The sequence below is a fragment of the Argiope bruennichi genome, chromosome 1, assembly GCF_947563725.1.
Source record: "Argiope bruennichi chromosome 1, qqArgBrue1.1, whole genome shotgun sequence".
NCBI lineage: Eukaryota > Metazoa > Arthropoda > Arachnida > Araneae > Araneidae > Argiope > Argiope bruennichi.
The window spans coordinates 33,314,793-33,331,563 of NC_079151.1; the positions used below are offsets into that span (position 1 = coordinate 33,314,793).

At 30.3% G+C, this 16,771-nt stretch overlaps 1 protein-coding gene across 1 annotated transcript; it reads right to left on the reverse strand.

The window, feature by feature from the left end:
• Positions 1–1,461: 1,461 nt before the first annotated feature.
• Positions 1,462–16,445, reverse strand: LOC129966984 (CRISP/Allergen/PR-1-like). The gene is made up of 9 exons (XM_056081611.1): positions 16,289–16,445; positions 14,904–15,185; positions 12,854–12,941; positions 9,728–9,924; positions 8,971–9,068; positions 7,393–7,508; positions 5,925–6,062; positions 5,038–5,297; positions 1,462–1,641 (listed from the first exon to the last, which is right to left on the reverse strand). Exons 2-9 carry the CDS (start codon positions 15,171–15,173, stop codon positions 1,534–1,536), a joined length of 1,275 nt encoding a protein of 424 aa, XP_055937586.1. The 5' UTR covers positions 15,174–15,185; positions 16,289–16,445; the 3' UTR covers positions 1,462–1,533.
• Between the last annotated feature and the right edge of the window lie 326 nt (positions 16,446–16,771).

The window sequence follows — 16,771 nt, forward strand, 5'->3', positions numbered from 1 at the left end:
ATTCTGACGTACTAATTGTGAAATAAATTAAAAAGAATAAAGGAAATTAAAAACATCTGGTCTGTCAATTTATTTTCCCGCATGCGCTATCTGTTATTTATATTCTAAAGAGAACGATGAATTTTATGTTTCTTAATGTTGTTCAGTGCTAATTGTGATAATTTTGCAGCAGTATCTCTTTCTGTTATTTTTTTTGTTTTTAATTTTATTAAATATTAATTGTAATCCCTTATTTGTTATTTCCCTAATTTAGACACTCTGGAGTTAACAAGAATAATTTTGAATTTTAAGTTGATATTATCATTTTAATTAAACATTCAAAGATTATTTGAATTAAAAAAACTACACATTCAATAGTATTCACCGAGGGCAAAACCAGGTATAGTTGCTAGTATTATTATAAACTGAAACTTTTAAATTTAATCGCTCAAATCAATGCTTTAACAATCAAATTTAATATAAAAGTTGATTATAGTGCCGATTGAATTATTTTTTTAAAATAATTAGTTTCCAAAGGCAAAGGCTATCTTTTTATCAATAAGTGTTTTATGTACTTTAAAGATAAATTTTTATGATGTCTTGAAGTTTTAGATGCAACTGTTTTCCCGTATTGTTTACTGAATGAGATCTATCCGAACACGAAACCGGATTTTCAGCTTAAGAAATTTGACTAAGAAATTATTTTCTTCTCTACACGGCTTTTTGATAAGCTGCTAATGACTGGGAGTTATCATTTTCTCTTTTGGCATTTATCACGAATATCCCATAGCCACACCCTTGAGATGACATTCAAGAAAGTGAAACTTCTTTTCGTTTTATCATTATTCTTTGAAGTTGAATCGACTTAGCAAAAAAGAGAAATATTAATGGCCTTAGATTTTAATATCTTAATGGTAACATCTTCCATGCCAAAATGATTAGACAATATGATATTTAGGACTGAAAATACAAAATGATTTGGATTGCTATTTAGGACTGAAAATACAAAATGATTTGGATTGCTATTTAGGACTGAAAATACAAAATGATTTGGATTGCTATTTAGGACTGAAAATACAAAATGATTTGGATTGCTATTTAGGACTGGAAATACAAAATGATTTTTATTCTGTTATTTAGATTTGAGAATATTATGCAATTAGGTATTATGATCATATTTAGAATCGAAAATACTAACAAGAATCCTGAAAACCATATTTCTCAAATATTTATCGGCCATAATTCCTTCCATGTACAATTTTTAGATATTTTCCTTAGAGTAAATTCAAAATTTGATTTTGAAATAAAGATGACCAGCTATTCGAAATGAAAAAAAAAATTAGAATTTAATGATGTTAATTAATTACTGTTATTTTTATTATTAGAATTTTTTTTATAGATTGTACATCTTTTGATAGTTACATGAATATTAATTGTGTTGAACAAAAAATGAATACAACTAAGAAATATTTTGTCAAAATATTCACAGAATCACAATTTTATTTCTCAGTATTACATTCGAATGAGCACTGGTTGTTTTCTTAAAAAACTCGACTATTTGTAATTGTTTCTTGTATTGCACTTGCCATCAAAAGCCAAGACTTCCCTTATGTCCAGGATGTGAGATGGAGCCCCGCTCGGAACGGAGAAAGAAAACGAGAGCTGAAATGTAAAAAATAAACAATAGAAATAATAGAAATCAAAATATTAATTGCAAGGTTGAGTGCAGAAATTTTCATTACTAGCAGTTGTATTTGTCATCACATTAATATTTTATGGGAAAAAAAAGCAGGAGTTATCTTCTCGAAGTACTTAAAATTAAGACCTGCTTTTTAATCTGTTCTATTTATACAGAAATGATTTTAACCATTTGAGGCTGCAAGAAAATTACAGGTGTGCGTGCCAAAACAGTCCATTGTAACTCGCTGCGAGTTCACACAAAGTAACTGGTACCTTATAGACATCGGAAAAAGAATGATAGATCGAAAATTATTTATTTTTAAAGATAAAACTGTGTTTCTGTAAACGGTTCCCAGTCAAGCAATTTCAGTCGACGGGTTGTTGTGAACATCCTTTTTACTTGTGACAGTTGCCTATTGACCTGTGTAATACGTCAGTGGCAGTTTTATGACAAAAGCATCTCGATGTACGTGTCACGTCTTTTCATCGCAAGTGGTTAATGATTATACAATTGTAAAATAAAATAATTTGTATTTTCATGTTGCCTAAATATTTTTTTCACTCTTCAGACATTTTAAAATTCTTAATTTAAGACTGTTTGAAATTTTGAGTTTAGAAAATGTTATTTTTCTTAAATTTAATAAAATTTCACTAAATGTTTTCTCTTCCAAGATCAAGAGCAAGAATTTTTTTTTTAAATAAAAGGTGCTCGGCTACGTAGTTTGTTAAAAGTGCCATCAGTGAAACATATTAAAAAACAGTATGATATTCGAATGTTTTAACTTTTTTTTTTACCTTTCAAATTTGGTAGTTTAATAAGTGATTTAATTTATATTATTAATATATGTAAAACTATATTATATAGTTTAGCTTTTATATTACAGAAACTGATACTTAAAAATACTTATATAAAAAATAAATATCTTACCTTTTTTTATAAAATATGTTTGTACGAGAAAATGCAATTATGTATAGCTTAAATACCCCTTAATATTTTCTAGAAAATTTAATTTACATTATTTATTAAAAACTAATTACATGTTATTTAATAAGTGAGACACAGCCTTTTAAAGGTCTAATTTCTTGATATTTTTTTTCAATTTTGAAGGCCTATAGTTATATACTATTAATCATAGTTACTGGAGAGGTTCAATAATGATGACGGACCTTTTTTTGTAATTTAAAGATTTTATTGGTTCTCCGCTTTCGGAAGTTTGTTTGAGCTTTGCCTTTCGGCGTGCTGCTACGTCGATGATGTTACAAAGACTGATGGTTTTTTACATATACCGCTAGAGGGCGTTGCAAGTGAGGGTGGGGCAACATGCTTACGTAACAGTTACGTGTTGTTTAATAAGCGAAATACAGCCTTTTAAAGGCATTACTTTTTCGAAATTTCCGAAGGGGAAGGAGCCATTAGTGGAATAGCTCACTGCTTAAACCTTTCAGCGTGAATATATCACTGTTTTACAATTTTTTTTAAAGTTAACCCGTTGAGGGGCACTATGTCAAAAAATTTTATTTTCGAAATATTTGACGGAATCTGATTATCGTAAGTTACAAACATATAATTTGCAGCTAAAAAAAATTTGAAATCATATGGGGTTGGGGTGGGTAGGTGTCATAATGAGGCTCTTACCGCGCATCCAGCAACATGTCTTGGCGCTACTTTACAAATACGATGTTTTAAATCAAAGCGTATTTTATAACATATATAATAAATTGGTGTTTCATTTAAATACAATAACTTTCTTTTACCGTACACAATATCCACATTTATTATTATTTTAAATTATTGAAATTTGCATTTTTCCTAAGTAATATGAATATATATAAATATAATTTTATGAAAGCAATCTCTTTATAATATAATAATTATAAAAAGTATGATATAAAGCATAAATAATAGTTTAAAAGCATTTCTGAAAATATTTATTTTTAGAAAACATTTAGAAAAACATTTCATATTTTTTTCCAATGCTTTTGGAATAATAATGAATTTGAATGTTCATTTTAAATGAAAATTCTTGACGCAAGTAGTGGGGCCTTTTTGATGCATATATACCCCTATATTACAGACTTTGCACTTGAATGTTGTTGTTTAGAAGTTAACAATTCTACTTCAACGTTATTAACAATGAATATTTTTTTTATTGCATTTTACTGAAAAATGTCTGACGCCCATCCATGAGAAAGCAAATATCTAGACGGGCGATGTCAGTCTCAGTAGACATCTATTCAACTGATAATTTGAAGTCATTTTTACTAAATAAAAGATTCTTTTAGTGACTCTTGAGGTTCTTTACCATGAAAGATACACAAAAGAGTATTTTGAATGGAGAAATAAGGTTTATTGGTACAAAATTACGTTTATTTTCTTCAAATGAAAGCTTGATTCGATTAATAATTTCTTCTGGTAAAAAAGGACGCTTTCAAATGACTGTGCTGCTATTGGCACTATAAAGGCTTAAATAACGCTAAGAAATATTATTATTTTAAAAAGATATTTTAAGGAGGGTGCTCTCTGATTTTTCTTTTGGTTCTGACCAAAAAGTGCCTGCCAAAATTTAAAAGCGTAATATCTTTTTCTATCTTTCAGATTATACTCTATTACTATATTATATATATGATATTACTTCTGGAGAGGCGAGACCGGTTTCATTATGCGTCGACTTTTCAATTAGGCACACTTAATATTCTCCGCCCTTTCTACCGAGAGGGACGTGCATTTAAATAAAATTATCTTTTAAGTTTACAGTTTAGATCATACCAACTGAAATAATAGTGATCACATCAACTGAATCATAGTGATGATTTTAACTGAAATCAAAACTGACCCAAAGAAAAACATAGGGGAATAAGTTGATATCGGCAACTTCAAGGGAATGTTCTTAAGCTAGGTAGGTTATTTAGAGAGGTTTTTTAAAAATGGTTACGCAATAAAGCACAGTAAATTGTACGAATAACTTATTATAAAAGTTAGAAAAAAGTAGAACATGAATCCGTTGAAAATGCAGAAAATTGTTTGAGAGTTCCAGTTCTTCAAAAACCCCTTTGTGGTTGAATGTAGATCATTATGATCCTTGCTATGGAAGCAACAGGACGTATGTTATCGGAAACATTTCTTTAATAATCACATTCATACTAAACAAACACAAAGACAAGACATTCACTCGCGCAGCTTAACAGAACGGCATCTCATCTCATTCACATTACAATCGCAATGTACTATGGGATGCGAAAATAATCGGACATCTCCATTTGTTATCCAAAAGAGAAGATAGAGAAATGCAACCGCTACAACTTTTTGATTAAAGCTTTTCGCAATTTCAAGATTGGGTTCTGAATCGGGGATTGGAAAAATAGATATTTATCACTCACTTTAGTCTTTGTACTCCATTTAATGTTGATTCGGTAGTCTTTGAAGCTGGTTGAGCCAGAGCTGATAGACATTGGGGAGGACGAGCCATATTCCATGCCAAAGTGAGCTTTAAAGCTGCTTTGATCTCTGTTTGATGCATCCAGAGGGCCCTTTCGGAATTTTAATACGACACAAAATCCTTGACCGTGTGGAATAATTGGCTTGTCGAAGGCTAAAGTAGTCGATTCTCCGCCACGGAGTATAACGGAGTGATAATTTCCTGTTAATGAACAGCAATGACACATTTAAATAATTTATTTAAAGAACCAATGACACATAATGATCAATACTATCAATCATATTTATCAATACTATTGATAAAAAAAAGCATATTTCAATCCTGATCAGCTTCAAATGCTATTCCATATGGTTCAAATTTATTTTCCAGTTATTTGATGCATTGTTGCTAATACTACCGAGTACGATATGAAATTTTTAACTTAAGATGATCTATTCAAAAATGACTTTTGTTATGATTATGACTCAAATACAGATAGAAAATTAAAAATTTGAAATTTAAGCATTCGAGAAAAATTATTTTTTGCATACATTTGTAAGTAAAACAGAGTATAGGCACTCTTGAAGATTGAGATGCAATTTAAGAATGCATGGATTTGCCATCATTCAACCCTTCAAGTCGCTTTGAAGTCTATGGTATTATGACGTACACGTGCGATATTTAAATATAGGTAAAAAAACAACAACACTTCAGCATGTATGCTTTGCTTAACATTAAACAATTTACTAAGCAATATACAGATTAATTCATCACATTTTAAGATTTTAAAAGTATACTCTAGGTTTCACCTTAAGATATATGTGTGAAATAAAAAAGAGTGTTACAGACCTCCAACAGAGGTTATAATGTCCCATTTATTGGCTCCGGTAATTCGGGATTGGCAGTCGGTGTTCGCCGGGTTAGAATTGCAGTCGAAAAGCACATTATTATGTATGTAAATAGGTGCGGTGTTTGGATTTGACATTTCTAGAAGAAAAAAGAATTAAATTCAAAAATATAATTCGAATATTACCCCTGAAAGGAACACTTCTAAAGCAAGTTTAATTTAAAATCTTTCACAAATTAAAAGAAATTTGAAAAAAAACCCCGATCTAAATTTAGAAATGAACGGTATAAATTTAAGTTAAAACAAAAGTTATATTTAAATATAGAATTTAGCAAAAATGCTTATTCGTCAATCCCTTTATCTTCGTGTTTGTTCATAGATTTATCACTTCTAAAAATTATAAGCTGATATTTAATCATTAAAAAGATATTATAATTTAGCCCTTTGCAATCAGAAAGATAATTCGATGCGTAATTATTCATTTAATGCGGGGATCTGTTTATTACACCAAAAAATAAATACATGCAACTGCTTTAAGCTGAGTTTCCCTGAAAAATGAATCTTCATCTTTTAAACATTCTATAGGTATTTTTAGCAATTAAAATTAAATAAATAAATAAATAAATAAAATGTCAAAATGATGCGCCATCTTGAAGTGTGGCTGAGAGAAGACATTCGACGGCAAAGGGTTAATATAAAAATTACGCAGAATTCATATTTTTCAATTACTTTATGGATTTATAATTGAATCAGTAGGACAGCACATTTCCGATACAGAAGGCACCGTCTAATCAATTAATGATAAGAGCAAAAAAGTCAAAGTTTTAAATGACTGAATTGTCAGCTGATTGAAATATGTTTGTTAATTGATTGAATTGTCAGTTGAACTCAGTACACGTTAAACGCCAAACGCATTTTTGAATCTTTTCCGTCTAGCACGCAATGTCCAATTTCTTTTACAAGTTGACAACCAGAGATCAATGCAAAGCTGCGATAAAACTGCATGCATATAGATGCATAATTTTGTTATCCTCATATTAAGAATATATATAAAATATAATTTTTTAAATGTTTATTGTTACTCAACATGATTAAAACATTTTTAATGGAAATTATATAGTCTGAGGTGGCTTGAAGGAAAAATACAGTCAATCACCGGTGACTGATGCGGTCCGAAAGAAAAGTTCAGTGTTAATCACTGGTGAATTGACTGATATTATGCAAAATGCATTCATTGACTGAGCAGTCAGTAGGATTAAGCTGAGTTGTTTTATTCAATTTTCTGTCATATGGTTTGATATCAAAATAAAATTTAACAATAAAATGCAAACTTATATTTAAAATATAGTTTCAGTCTTTCATTTATTGATAATTTGCTAATAATTCGTTTCTTTATTGCAATTGATTTGAAATTCTTGCACCTAAAAGACTGTGAGATCGTTAATTCTAAGAAAAAAGATGTTCTCTTACTGCACAGTCCTGGATAAGTGCCGGGTCCGCTGCTCCATGTGACACAATGGCTATTAGTTGGGCAAGCAGAGCAAGGAGGTCCTGCTTGGTAGACAGGTTTCTTCACTGAATTTCCTCTGGAGAAGAAACAGAAGAGAATTATTTAAGCAAAACATATCTGATAAAGCCCTTCCCCCCACTCAAGATTTTATCTAGTGAAGAAAACCCAGTACTTTCTGTTCCCCGATTAGATCTGGCAATTCATACAAATTTACAAATAGCTATATAGTAGCATTTTTCAATTTCATTTAAATTCATTTAAATTTTATTTAATTTTTCAATTTCATTTCATTTAAATATAAACATAATTCCCTAACAGATATTTTCAGACCCAAAAAGACGAAAAAAGCGAAAATCATCAAATATTTATGCCAACATTTTTAATATTTAAATTATGCTTTTCATTTTATACTTTCTAAACAAGAAATTATCCAGTGGGGGTGGTCTGTCCAAAATTTTCTTGCATCCTCCTCCCTAATTAAGATGTTTTTTTACAACTCTTCTGCATAAAAATTGTGGATCATGAGCAAGATTGTGAATGCCACTAGTGCTCAGATTTTTATTTTCACACATGAGGGTTAGGTGTTTCGTAGTATAGAGGAGAAAAACGAGTACGTGTATTATAGGACCGTTTCGACCAATGAAAATAAAAATTTGACGCAGATCTGCGATTTTAGCAATACGATCACGTACCGAATTTTATTTATTTTAGTCGTTGCGATTTTTAGTTCTCGAATTTATATGTATGTTGAGAAATGTTCAATTCCCTTGATGGATTTGATTCAAAATTTGTTGAGGATGTGCACTTTAAGTATTAAATCTTTCTACCAAATTTTATCCATCTAGTTCTTTGATTTTTGTAATTTTTTTGTTCACTTGTACTCTGATTAAAGAAATAAACTTTTTGAAAATGGATTTCATTCAAAATTTGGTAGGAATCGATAAATTTGATGGGAAAACTATGTACAAAATTTCATCCGTCTTGCTAAAAGCAGTTTTGAATCATCGCATTCACAAACAGACATTCTCAAAATATATTTCTCGAATTCAGAGAGTTCTGAGATGTGGAGATTCATCAAAATATCGAGGTCAAATTCTTTGACGGTTAACGATGCTTTTTCTTGACATGCTTCGTGTACGAGAAAATAAGAATAAAGATGTTTTGATTTTAGAGAGAACTTGGTTAGAAAGCTGTTTTTCAGTCATTTAACAGAAAAAAAAACATTAAAGTAATTACTTGTATTTTCCCTAGAAACAATAATAAATAAAAAAATTAAGATTCTGTTTTTAGATTTAATAAAATCTTTGATATTTATGTAGTATTTAAAGACAGTTTAAGAGATTTTTAAGTTTTCTTGTTTGATAATAGTTTTGGAATACAAAAATTAAATCTTAAAAGGAAAAACTTAATATTCCTTCTTTTGCTATAAGATTAGGGATTAAATAGACTCAAGATAATATTTTACATAAAACGATATTAAGATATTCACAGAAGAATCCAAAAAATATATGAATAAATTGAAATGAAAAATAACATACGTGGGTCCATAATTGCATGCATAATATCTTGTATAAGTTCTGCCTTCTTTGTAAACTGTATAGCCGCATCCTATTCTCCAAGTTTTAGCCCATATCAACTACAGAAAACGAATATAAAATGAAATACACAATAATAAAATACTTTTAAGATAAACAAAATTAAATTTTCTAGCTTTAAATTATTCTAAAAAGTTGATTATAATTATAAAAAATCTTTTTATTCTGTTTTTATATTTTTTAATCGTTATCCCAATATTTTTCCTGAGCTTTTTTACTATGAAATCATCATCAGAATGAGAGAAATTGAGGATATGTCTCTCACAGAAGTATCCAAATGAGAATCAGGTAGCCACTAAAATTTTAATCCATCATATACTATGATGAAAAGATATAAGATTCTGGAAGCCATGTGAAACTCTAAACGCCTTGCATCATATATCTATTTCCCTATTTTGAATTTTTAAAGAATAATCAAAAAGAGCAATTTTATTACAATTAAATATCGCTTTAAAAATATTTTGTATAAGCTTGTAAAATTTATATGATGTATATGTTTAAATACTCTAAAATTACTGTCATATCAAAATTGGTTTGTTAGATTTGTCGGGAGATTTCGAAGTTAAAGTGACAGGAAGGCCACATTCAGACCACTCGTTGTTTTTTAAAGATATGGGATGCTTGTAGAATATTTATCTGTAACAAATGAAACAAAAAAGTTTTAATTTGCACATAAATGAGAAGAATCGTTTTTCGGTACCTGCGTCAAATGACCAGTTTTGGGGCCTTTGTGTTCCACAAAACTCCACAGCCAATCTTTATGGTAGTCTTTCACCTCGTCATAGAAGGCAGTTATCGCCCATGACCAGTTAGGAATGACTTTTTGATCTTCTCTGCAGATACGTCCCATACAAGTAGATTCTTGGAAAGCAAGATTTTGTCCCACAGGAAAATTTTCTAAAAATAGAGAAAACAATTGCTCATTATGCGTTTTTTACAGTTAGGGTTTTCTATTTAAATATACAAAACATTTAATGCGGATTTGAAAAAGGTTATTTCATGATACAATGCTTTAAAAAGTGACAGTGCTTTCAAAACGTATTTCTAACAAAACATGTTAATCTCCTAACCATTCATCGTTGATTTCCATTATATCGTTTTTGACCTTCTTCAAAAAGATTGTTAAGATGAACTAATATTGGACTAATTAGGGAAGAAATTACTATAAAAGGATGATGATTTGTAAAATTAATCTATTATTTTGAAACTATGCAAGAACTGTTAATACTGAATAGTATACTTTTTATTCGTTATGAGAAAAGAAAGGCAATATTTGAGAATTTAACATCAACTATTTCAACCCATGTCTCACAGCCAATGAAAATTTATGCCCGTGAATTGCTTTACATTTTTCTGCAACATGCTCTACAAACACGAGGACATTGGGCGGAGCGTAGTTATAGTAGACATCAGGTTTGTTGAATAGTGCAGTTTTCCCTTCTTATAAGACAATAAACCACCGTAAATAGTGCTCAATTCCTTACCTCTCAATACATGAAAACTATTGCCTGTCCATTGCTTTCTAGCCTTTTAAACCATATTCTATTAACACGTTTGACAGAAAGCACTTGTAGCAGACACCAAAACTGTTGAATCTGTGCTGAAGTAGGGTGATGAGCGAACGGTTCTCTTAAAGATGACAAGAGTCAAATTAGAAATAAAGATTATAACTAGGGAGGTCATTAAAAAAATCCTAAGAAAATGGTTCGCCATGAAATTAAAGCAACGAATAGGTGAAGACCATTCTTGTTTTTCCAAATTATGTCAAATATCAAATAGACCTTTTCATTATAAGTGGTACAGATGCTGTCACAATCGAAAATTATCTTTATGTATCAGCTGGTACAGATGCTGTCTCGTTAGAAAATTTTCTTTATGTATGAGCTGGTACAGATGCTGGCTTGTTAGAAAATTTTCTTTATGTATGAGCTGGTACAGATGCTGTCTCGTTAGAAAATTTTCTTTATGTATGAGCTGGTATAGATGCTGTCTCGTTAGAAAATTTTCTTTATGTATGAGCTTGTACAGATGCTGTCTTCTTAGAAAATTTTCTTTATGTATGAGCTGGTACAGATGGTGTCTTGTTAGAAAATTTTCCTTACGGTCGATCTTCATGCTAGCAAATTAGAAATAAAAGTTACACATAGAAAGGTAAAATGAAAATCTTAAGAAAATCGTTCCTCATGGAGTAGGAGCAATTCTAGAAAAGGGGAAATAAATAGATAAAAATCATATGGATTATTCTAATTTTTTCAAATTAAGTCAATTACTGAATGGACCTTTTCATTATAAGCGGTACAGGTGCTGTTACGATCGAAGATTTTCTTTATGTATCAGCTAGTACAGATGCTGTCACAATCGAAAATTTTCTTTATGTATGAGCTGATACAGATGCTGTCTCAGAAAATGTTCCTTGCGGTCATTATGCTTATAAATTAGAAATAAAAATTATAACTAGAAAAGTTATTAAAAAAATCTCAAGAAAATTATTCAACATGGAACTGAAGAAATTATAAAAAAAGAGAAATAAGTAGGTAAAGATCATATAGATTATTATTGTTTCTCGGGATGAATCAGAATCTGTGTCGGATGATTCTCACTATAAGCGGTACAGATGTACGCTAGTACATCTATTACATAAATTTTCTTTACGTACTAGATAGTATTCTTTGAAATACTTTTCTAACAAAGTATTTTTTTATACGTACTGTTTGGTACAGATGCTGTTCAGACTGAAATGCTTCTTTATATTCAGATTAGAGCGAATATAGCTCGAATAGACAATTAACATCCAGATTAGTAGGGATTATGTATTACACGGATCTCTGTTCTCTAATCATCTTTGGGATGGATTCTTTCTAACATTATCTTTATTGATGCAATAATCTGATTTACTGTAATGAGCGATAATCCGAATAACTTAATTATTATCTTTATTGATGCAATAATCTGATTTACTGTAATGAGCGATAATCCGAATAACTTAATTATTATCTTTATTGATGCAATAATCTGATTTACTGTAATGAGCGATAATCCGAATAACTTAATTATTATCTTTATTGATGCAATAATCTGATTTACTGTAATGAGCGATAATCCGAATAACTTAATTATTATCTTTGTTGATGCAATAATCTGATTTACTGTAATGAGCGATAATCCGAATAACTTAATTATTATCTTTATTGATGCAATAATCTGATTTACTGTAATGAGCGATAATCCGAATAACTTAATTATTATCTTTATTGATGCAATAATCTGATTTACTGTAATGAGCGATAATCCGAATAACTTAATTATTATCTTTATTAATGCAATAATCTGATTTACTGTAATGAGAGATAATCCGAATAACTTAATTATTATCTTTATTGATGCAATAATCTGATTTACTGTAATGAGCGATAATCCGAATAACTTAATTATTATCTTTATTAATGCAATAATCTGATTTACTGTAATGAGAGATAATCCGAATAATTTCCGAATAACTAACTCCAAATATGGGCAAAAGAGAGAAGACATTTTACAAATATAAAAAGGAGAAAGCATCCACTCATCTTTCCATCTTTTTATAACAATATTCACGTTTTCTGAGAAACTTATGATTTCTTTTGTCCACAAGTAATATAAAATTCATCGAAAGTGGAGTTTTTTAAAATTCTGTATGTAACTAAATCAGGACGATGCTATGAAAATTATCTTTTATGAAATTCAATCGAATATTATGGAATTCTTTTTTTTAGCACGAGGTATTATTGTAATTGGAAACATAGTTTTCTTTCTCAAAAATAATTTTATATTCGAAACATTGACTTACCAACTGCTCGGCATTCATTACAATCGTGTTTGTACTCGCAATTATCTGTCCATTTCTGTGCAACAGCAGCGAGTTCATCGTCCCACTCCTTAAAAGGGAAGGATACAAAATAATTTTCACTTTGGTCGTTTATGCATTTAAAAATATTATGAAGAAATTAGCATCAATTTATTTTTACAGGATGAGAAAAAAAATAACAACAGCCATTGTATAGTTCAAGAAAGAAAGTAGATCACAACAAAAACTGATTACAAAATAATGTTACCTAAGAGTCACCTTAAATGTTGACCTTGCATTCATATGTTTTTACTCTTTAGTGAATGCATTGATATTATTTTTTTACATATGATTGAATAGTCATCAAAATATCTCTATTATGTGAAATTAACCAGGTTTAATACAAGGCATATGTTGTATAAAATTATTGTATGGATTTTGTACAATCAAAGATGATTCAATAAATCCTATGAACTACTGGGACTAAATTAGTAAAACGGGTGAACTTTTAATAGAAAATAACTACCGAACTCAAGTTAAAATGCAAAAATAAGATATTTTGCATAGAACCTTCACACCTCAAGGCGAATACGTTAGATAAAATTTTCCCAATTTCCAAACTCAGAAAAATGCGATGTTATAAGAATTTGAACTCACACATATCCCCCAGCCATCCCCATCTAACTAGCTCAAAAATGTTCGATCCTAACATATATGATAGAGATTTGATGTAACATGTTTCAAATACGTAACTTTTCAATTCCAAAACTGAATTTCTGACAATTGGTTAAAGGAATTTATGAGCTTTTCTAACAGTTCGGACATAAAATGGATGTTCGGGTGTTCAAAATATTTTGTATGAATATCAGGAATTAAATATTGATAGGCGAAACAATTTTAACATTGCTCACATGTAATATTAAAAGATTTTTAGTGCATAAAGTTATTCTATTAATTGAATGCACATAAGGAAATAGTTCTGATTTTCACCTTTAGAATATATTGATTTTGCAAATTACTTAAATACGCTATGAATATGAAAGTAAGTTATCATATTTGATTTCATTTCTGTCAATTATTTAATCATAGATTATTTAAATTTATATTTGTCTATTAAAAAGTGTTTTAGCAACTCATAAATATATGGCACGGGTTAGACATACCATCATGATTCGCATTTCTTTCTTTTTTATGAAGGTAAGATAAAAGCGCAAGGAAAAGAATTCAGTTCATTTTAAATACGTGATTTTTTTTTAAACTTTATTTTCCGAGGATCGATATAGGATTTTAGTTTAGAATAAATATTTCAACTACTGCTAAGAAATATTTTGAAAGAAAAAAATATCATTGTATTTGTAATGAAATTTTTAACTAAAATAAGTGACTAAAAAAAATAAATAAATTAGATATGGCATAGGGTTGTTCAATTTTGAGTGGGCATCCTGGTTACTAAGAATACCCCTCGTGAAAATGATATTAAAAATCAAGTTTAACCCTTCTTTTTACGATGATAGGAATTTCTATTATAACATTTAGTGAACAAAAAATTGTACTCAAAACAGGTGTACTGTAAATTGGTTGTTGCTAGCAACTTTTTTCACTACTATTGTGTAAAACGGAACGTAGTTGTAAAAAAAAATCAAATGTCACAATCACTATAGCGGGTTTGAACTTGCCATTCTTTTGTTGTTGGGGTTGGAAGAAACTTGCTATTTCTTGAATATTTTTTTATAACTAATCTGAGATTTTTTTTGATAATAAAAGTGATAATGAGTGGAAAAATTTAGAAGAGAGGGACATTGAAAATTTTGTTCTGAGATTAACATGTAAATTTGAATGATGATGGATATTTCCACCATACAGTTTTTTAAATATTTTATTTTATATATTTATACTAGACTTTTTTAAGCATTTTCCCATTAATCTAGAGCATGAATTATATCACCCTTATTTATTTCACCATGCAAAGATTTGTTAATATATGACTTTTGAGAGGATATTGTCTTAATAAGACAGTAATAACACAATCTGAAGAAAGTTTTGAAACTCTTACTAATTGCATCATGTCAGCTACTTCAGGGAGACTGCCTCCTATAGACCTGTGTTCATTTCCCATCGCAACTTTGCTTCTGAACTCGTTGTGGAGCCTTAAAATGTCTTCTCTTTCTTGTTGGCCAACACCGGATTTCACAATATTGCAAGTGGGGTTTGGGGCAAGACAGTATGAGTGCTGAGCCGAAAATCTCTGGTAGTACATTGGACACCTTTGAGAATTCGACCACCCTATCATGCAATACAACGCGAGGGTAAAGAACGACCACATGGTGGTAGGCTTCTGAAATAAAAGTAAATATTACACAGTAAAGTATATAATATAATCTTTATGCATATGATACTGTGGTAGAAAAATACGAGGACTGCTTTTTTCAAACTGCAATGGGACATAAAAAAAGCGCAGAGTACAAAATGAATTTCTTACTAAAGGTTTTGAACAAACGTGCTTATTTTTCGGCATAATCTTTGTCAAAATTCAGACATTTGTTATATAGTTACAACAGGTTTCTGAATCCCTCTTTGAATAAAGTTACCCCCAGCGACGTGAGATGAACATTAAAGTTTCTTTGAAATTCTCATTAGACTGAAAGTTCTTTTTTTTTCTTTTAAGAAAGGAATATGGAACAGATATATCTAAACGTTCACCTTCCAAAGTAACCATTTTGGGACGTAGGTCGGCCAAATGCCTGAGCTTCCAGCATCCTCTTTTTCTTTCATTTCCGGTTAAACGAAAATATTCTATTTTGATAGTCTTGCGATCTCATGGAGTACATCTCGTAATTAAGAATGAGAAGCTTCAGGTATGGTGGTTGGTTCTCACCACCCTTGTGGGAGTCTGGCTCCTCCCATCGATGACGGGATGTACTTCTTTAGGGAAAGGTTGTACCGTAGCTGCTGATGGCTCTTAGGACCCAATCACAGTTCCCGCCAATGTTGCTGTTGCGAAAGTCCGGTCATTCAATTTTTCCCGTGTGCCTTGCGATTGGTCGGAGTAGCCAGTTTGTGATTTGATAGTCTTGCGTCCTTTTCATTTTCTTAGAGAATGCGGTTTAGATGGAGTGATTTTTTCACCTTTTCACTGAATTGAAGAACTTGCTAGGATCCATAATAATAATTCCAACCAATGAAAAACTTCAAAGGAAGTACAATATCGTATCAGTGGGAGTATTTTTTCGTTGAGGGGAAAGGAAGCCTGATCCAATGATATAACAAATGCCTGAATGCCAATTATGTCGAAACGTAATCATGATAGTAAATAATTTTTAGTAAAAAAATCATTTTGCTCCTTCCTCTTGTCTTTTCTTCATAATCTCTCGGAGTCTGAAAAAAAAACTGTCCTCGTAGTAGTTAACTGAATGAAAAAGAAAAAGAAATACTTATTACGTTATGATAAATTGGCAGCACTCGGACGTTGCCGTTATGGCAAGCTGTTCCATTCAGTAAAGAACATCCTTTTATATATCTCGGAGCTTTATTCCCTCAAGAAATATGTCAGGTTAAAGAATAGATTTCTAAATGTTTCCAGAAAAAAGAGTTTAAAATGACATGAAGAAATTGAAATTCAGAAATTAGATCGCCCTGTGACAACTGATGATTTTCTGCTATTTTCTTTGTTTTGCTATATTGCTGTTTTTGATCAAACGTCAGAAGACGCATAAAAAAAAGTCATGTTTCTGACAGCTGACATCTGAAATCCAGATGGTAGCTTTAAAGGTCATCGTTTACTGACACAGCACACATCGATGAAGGATTTAAAAACCGATTTTTATAACCACCTGCGTTATAAGATATGTCCATCGGAAAAGTTTCACCAAATGTTGAACATTGACAAATGACCTTGACAAATTGCAATAAGTTTGATTTAAA

What these genes read in the sequence shown, in the direction of transcription:
- LOC129966984 (XM_056081611.1), bottom strand. Translation starts at nt 15,173, where the DNA reads ATGTGGTCGTTCTTTACCCTCGCGTTGTATTGCATGATAGGGTGGTCG. An exon ending in TAATGAATGCCGAGCAGTTG is followed by an intron (nt 9,925 to 12,853) that starts GTAAGTCAATGT and finishes CTCTATTTTTAG; the next exon opens with AAAATTTTCCTGTGGGACAA. An exon ending in AATGGAGTACAAAGACTAAA is followed by an intron (nt 1,642 to 5,037) that starts GTGAGTGATAAA and finishes TTTACATTTCAG; the next exon opens with CTCTCGTTTTCTTTCTCCGT.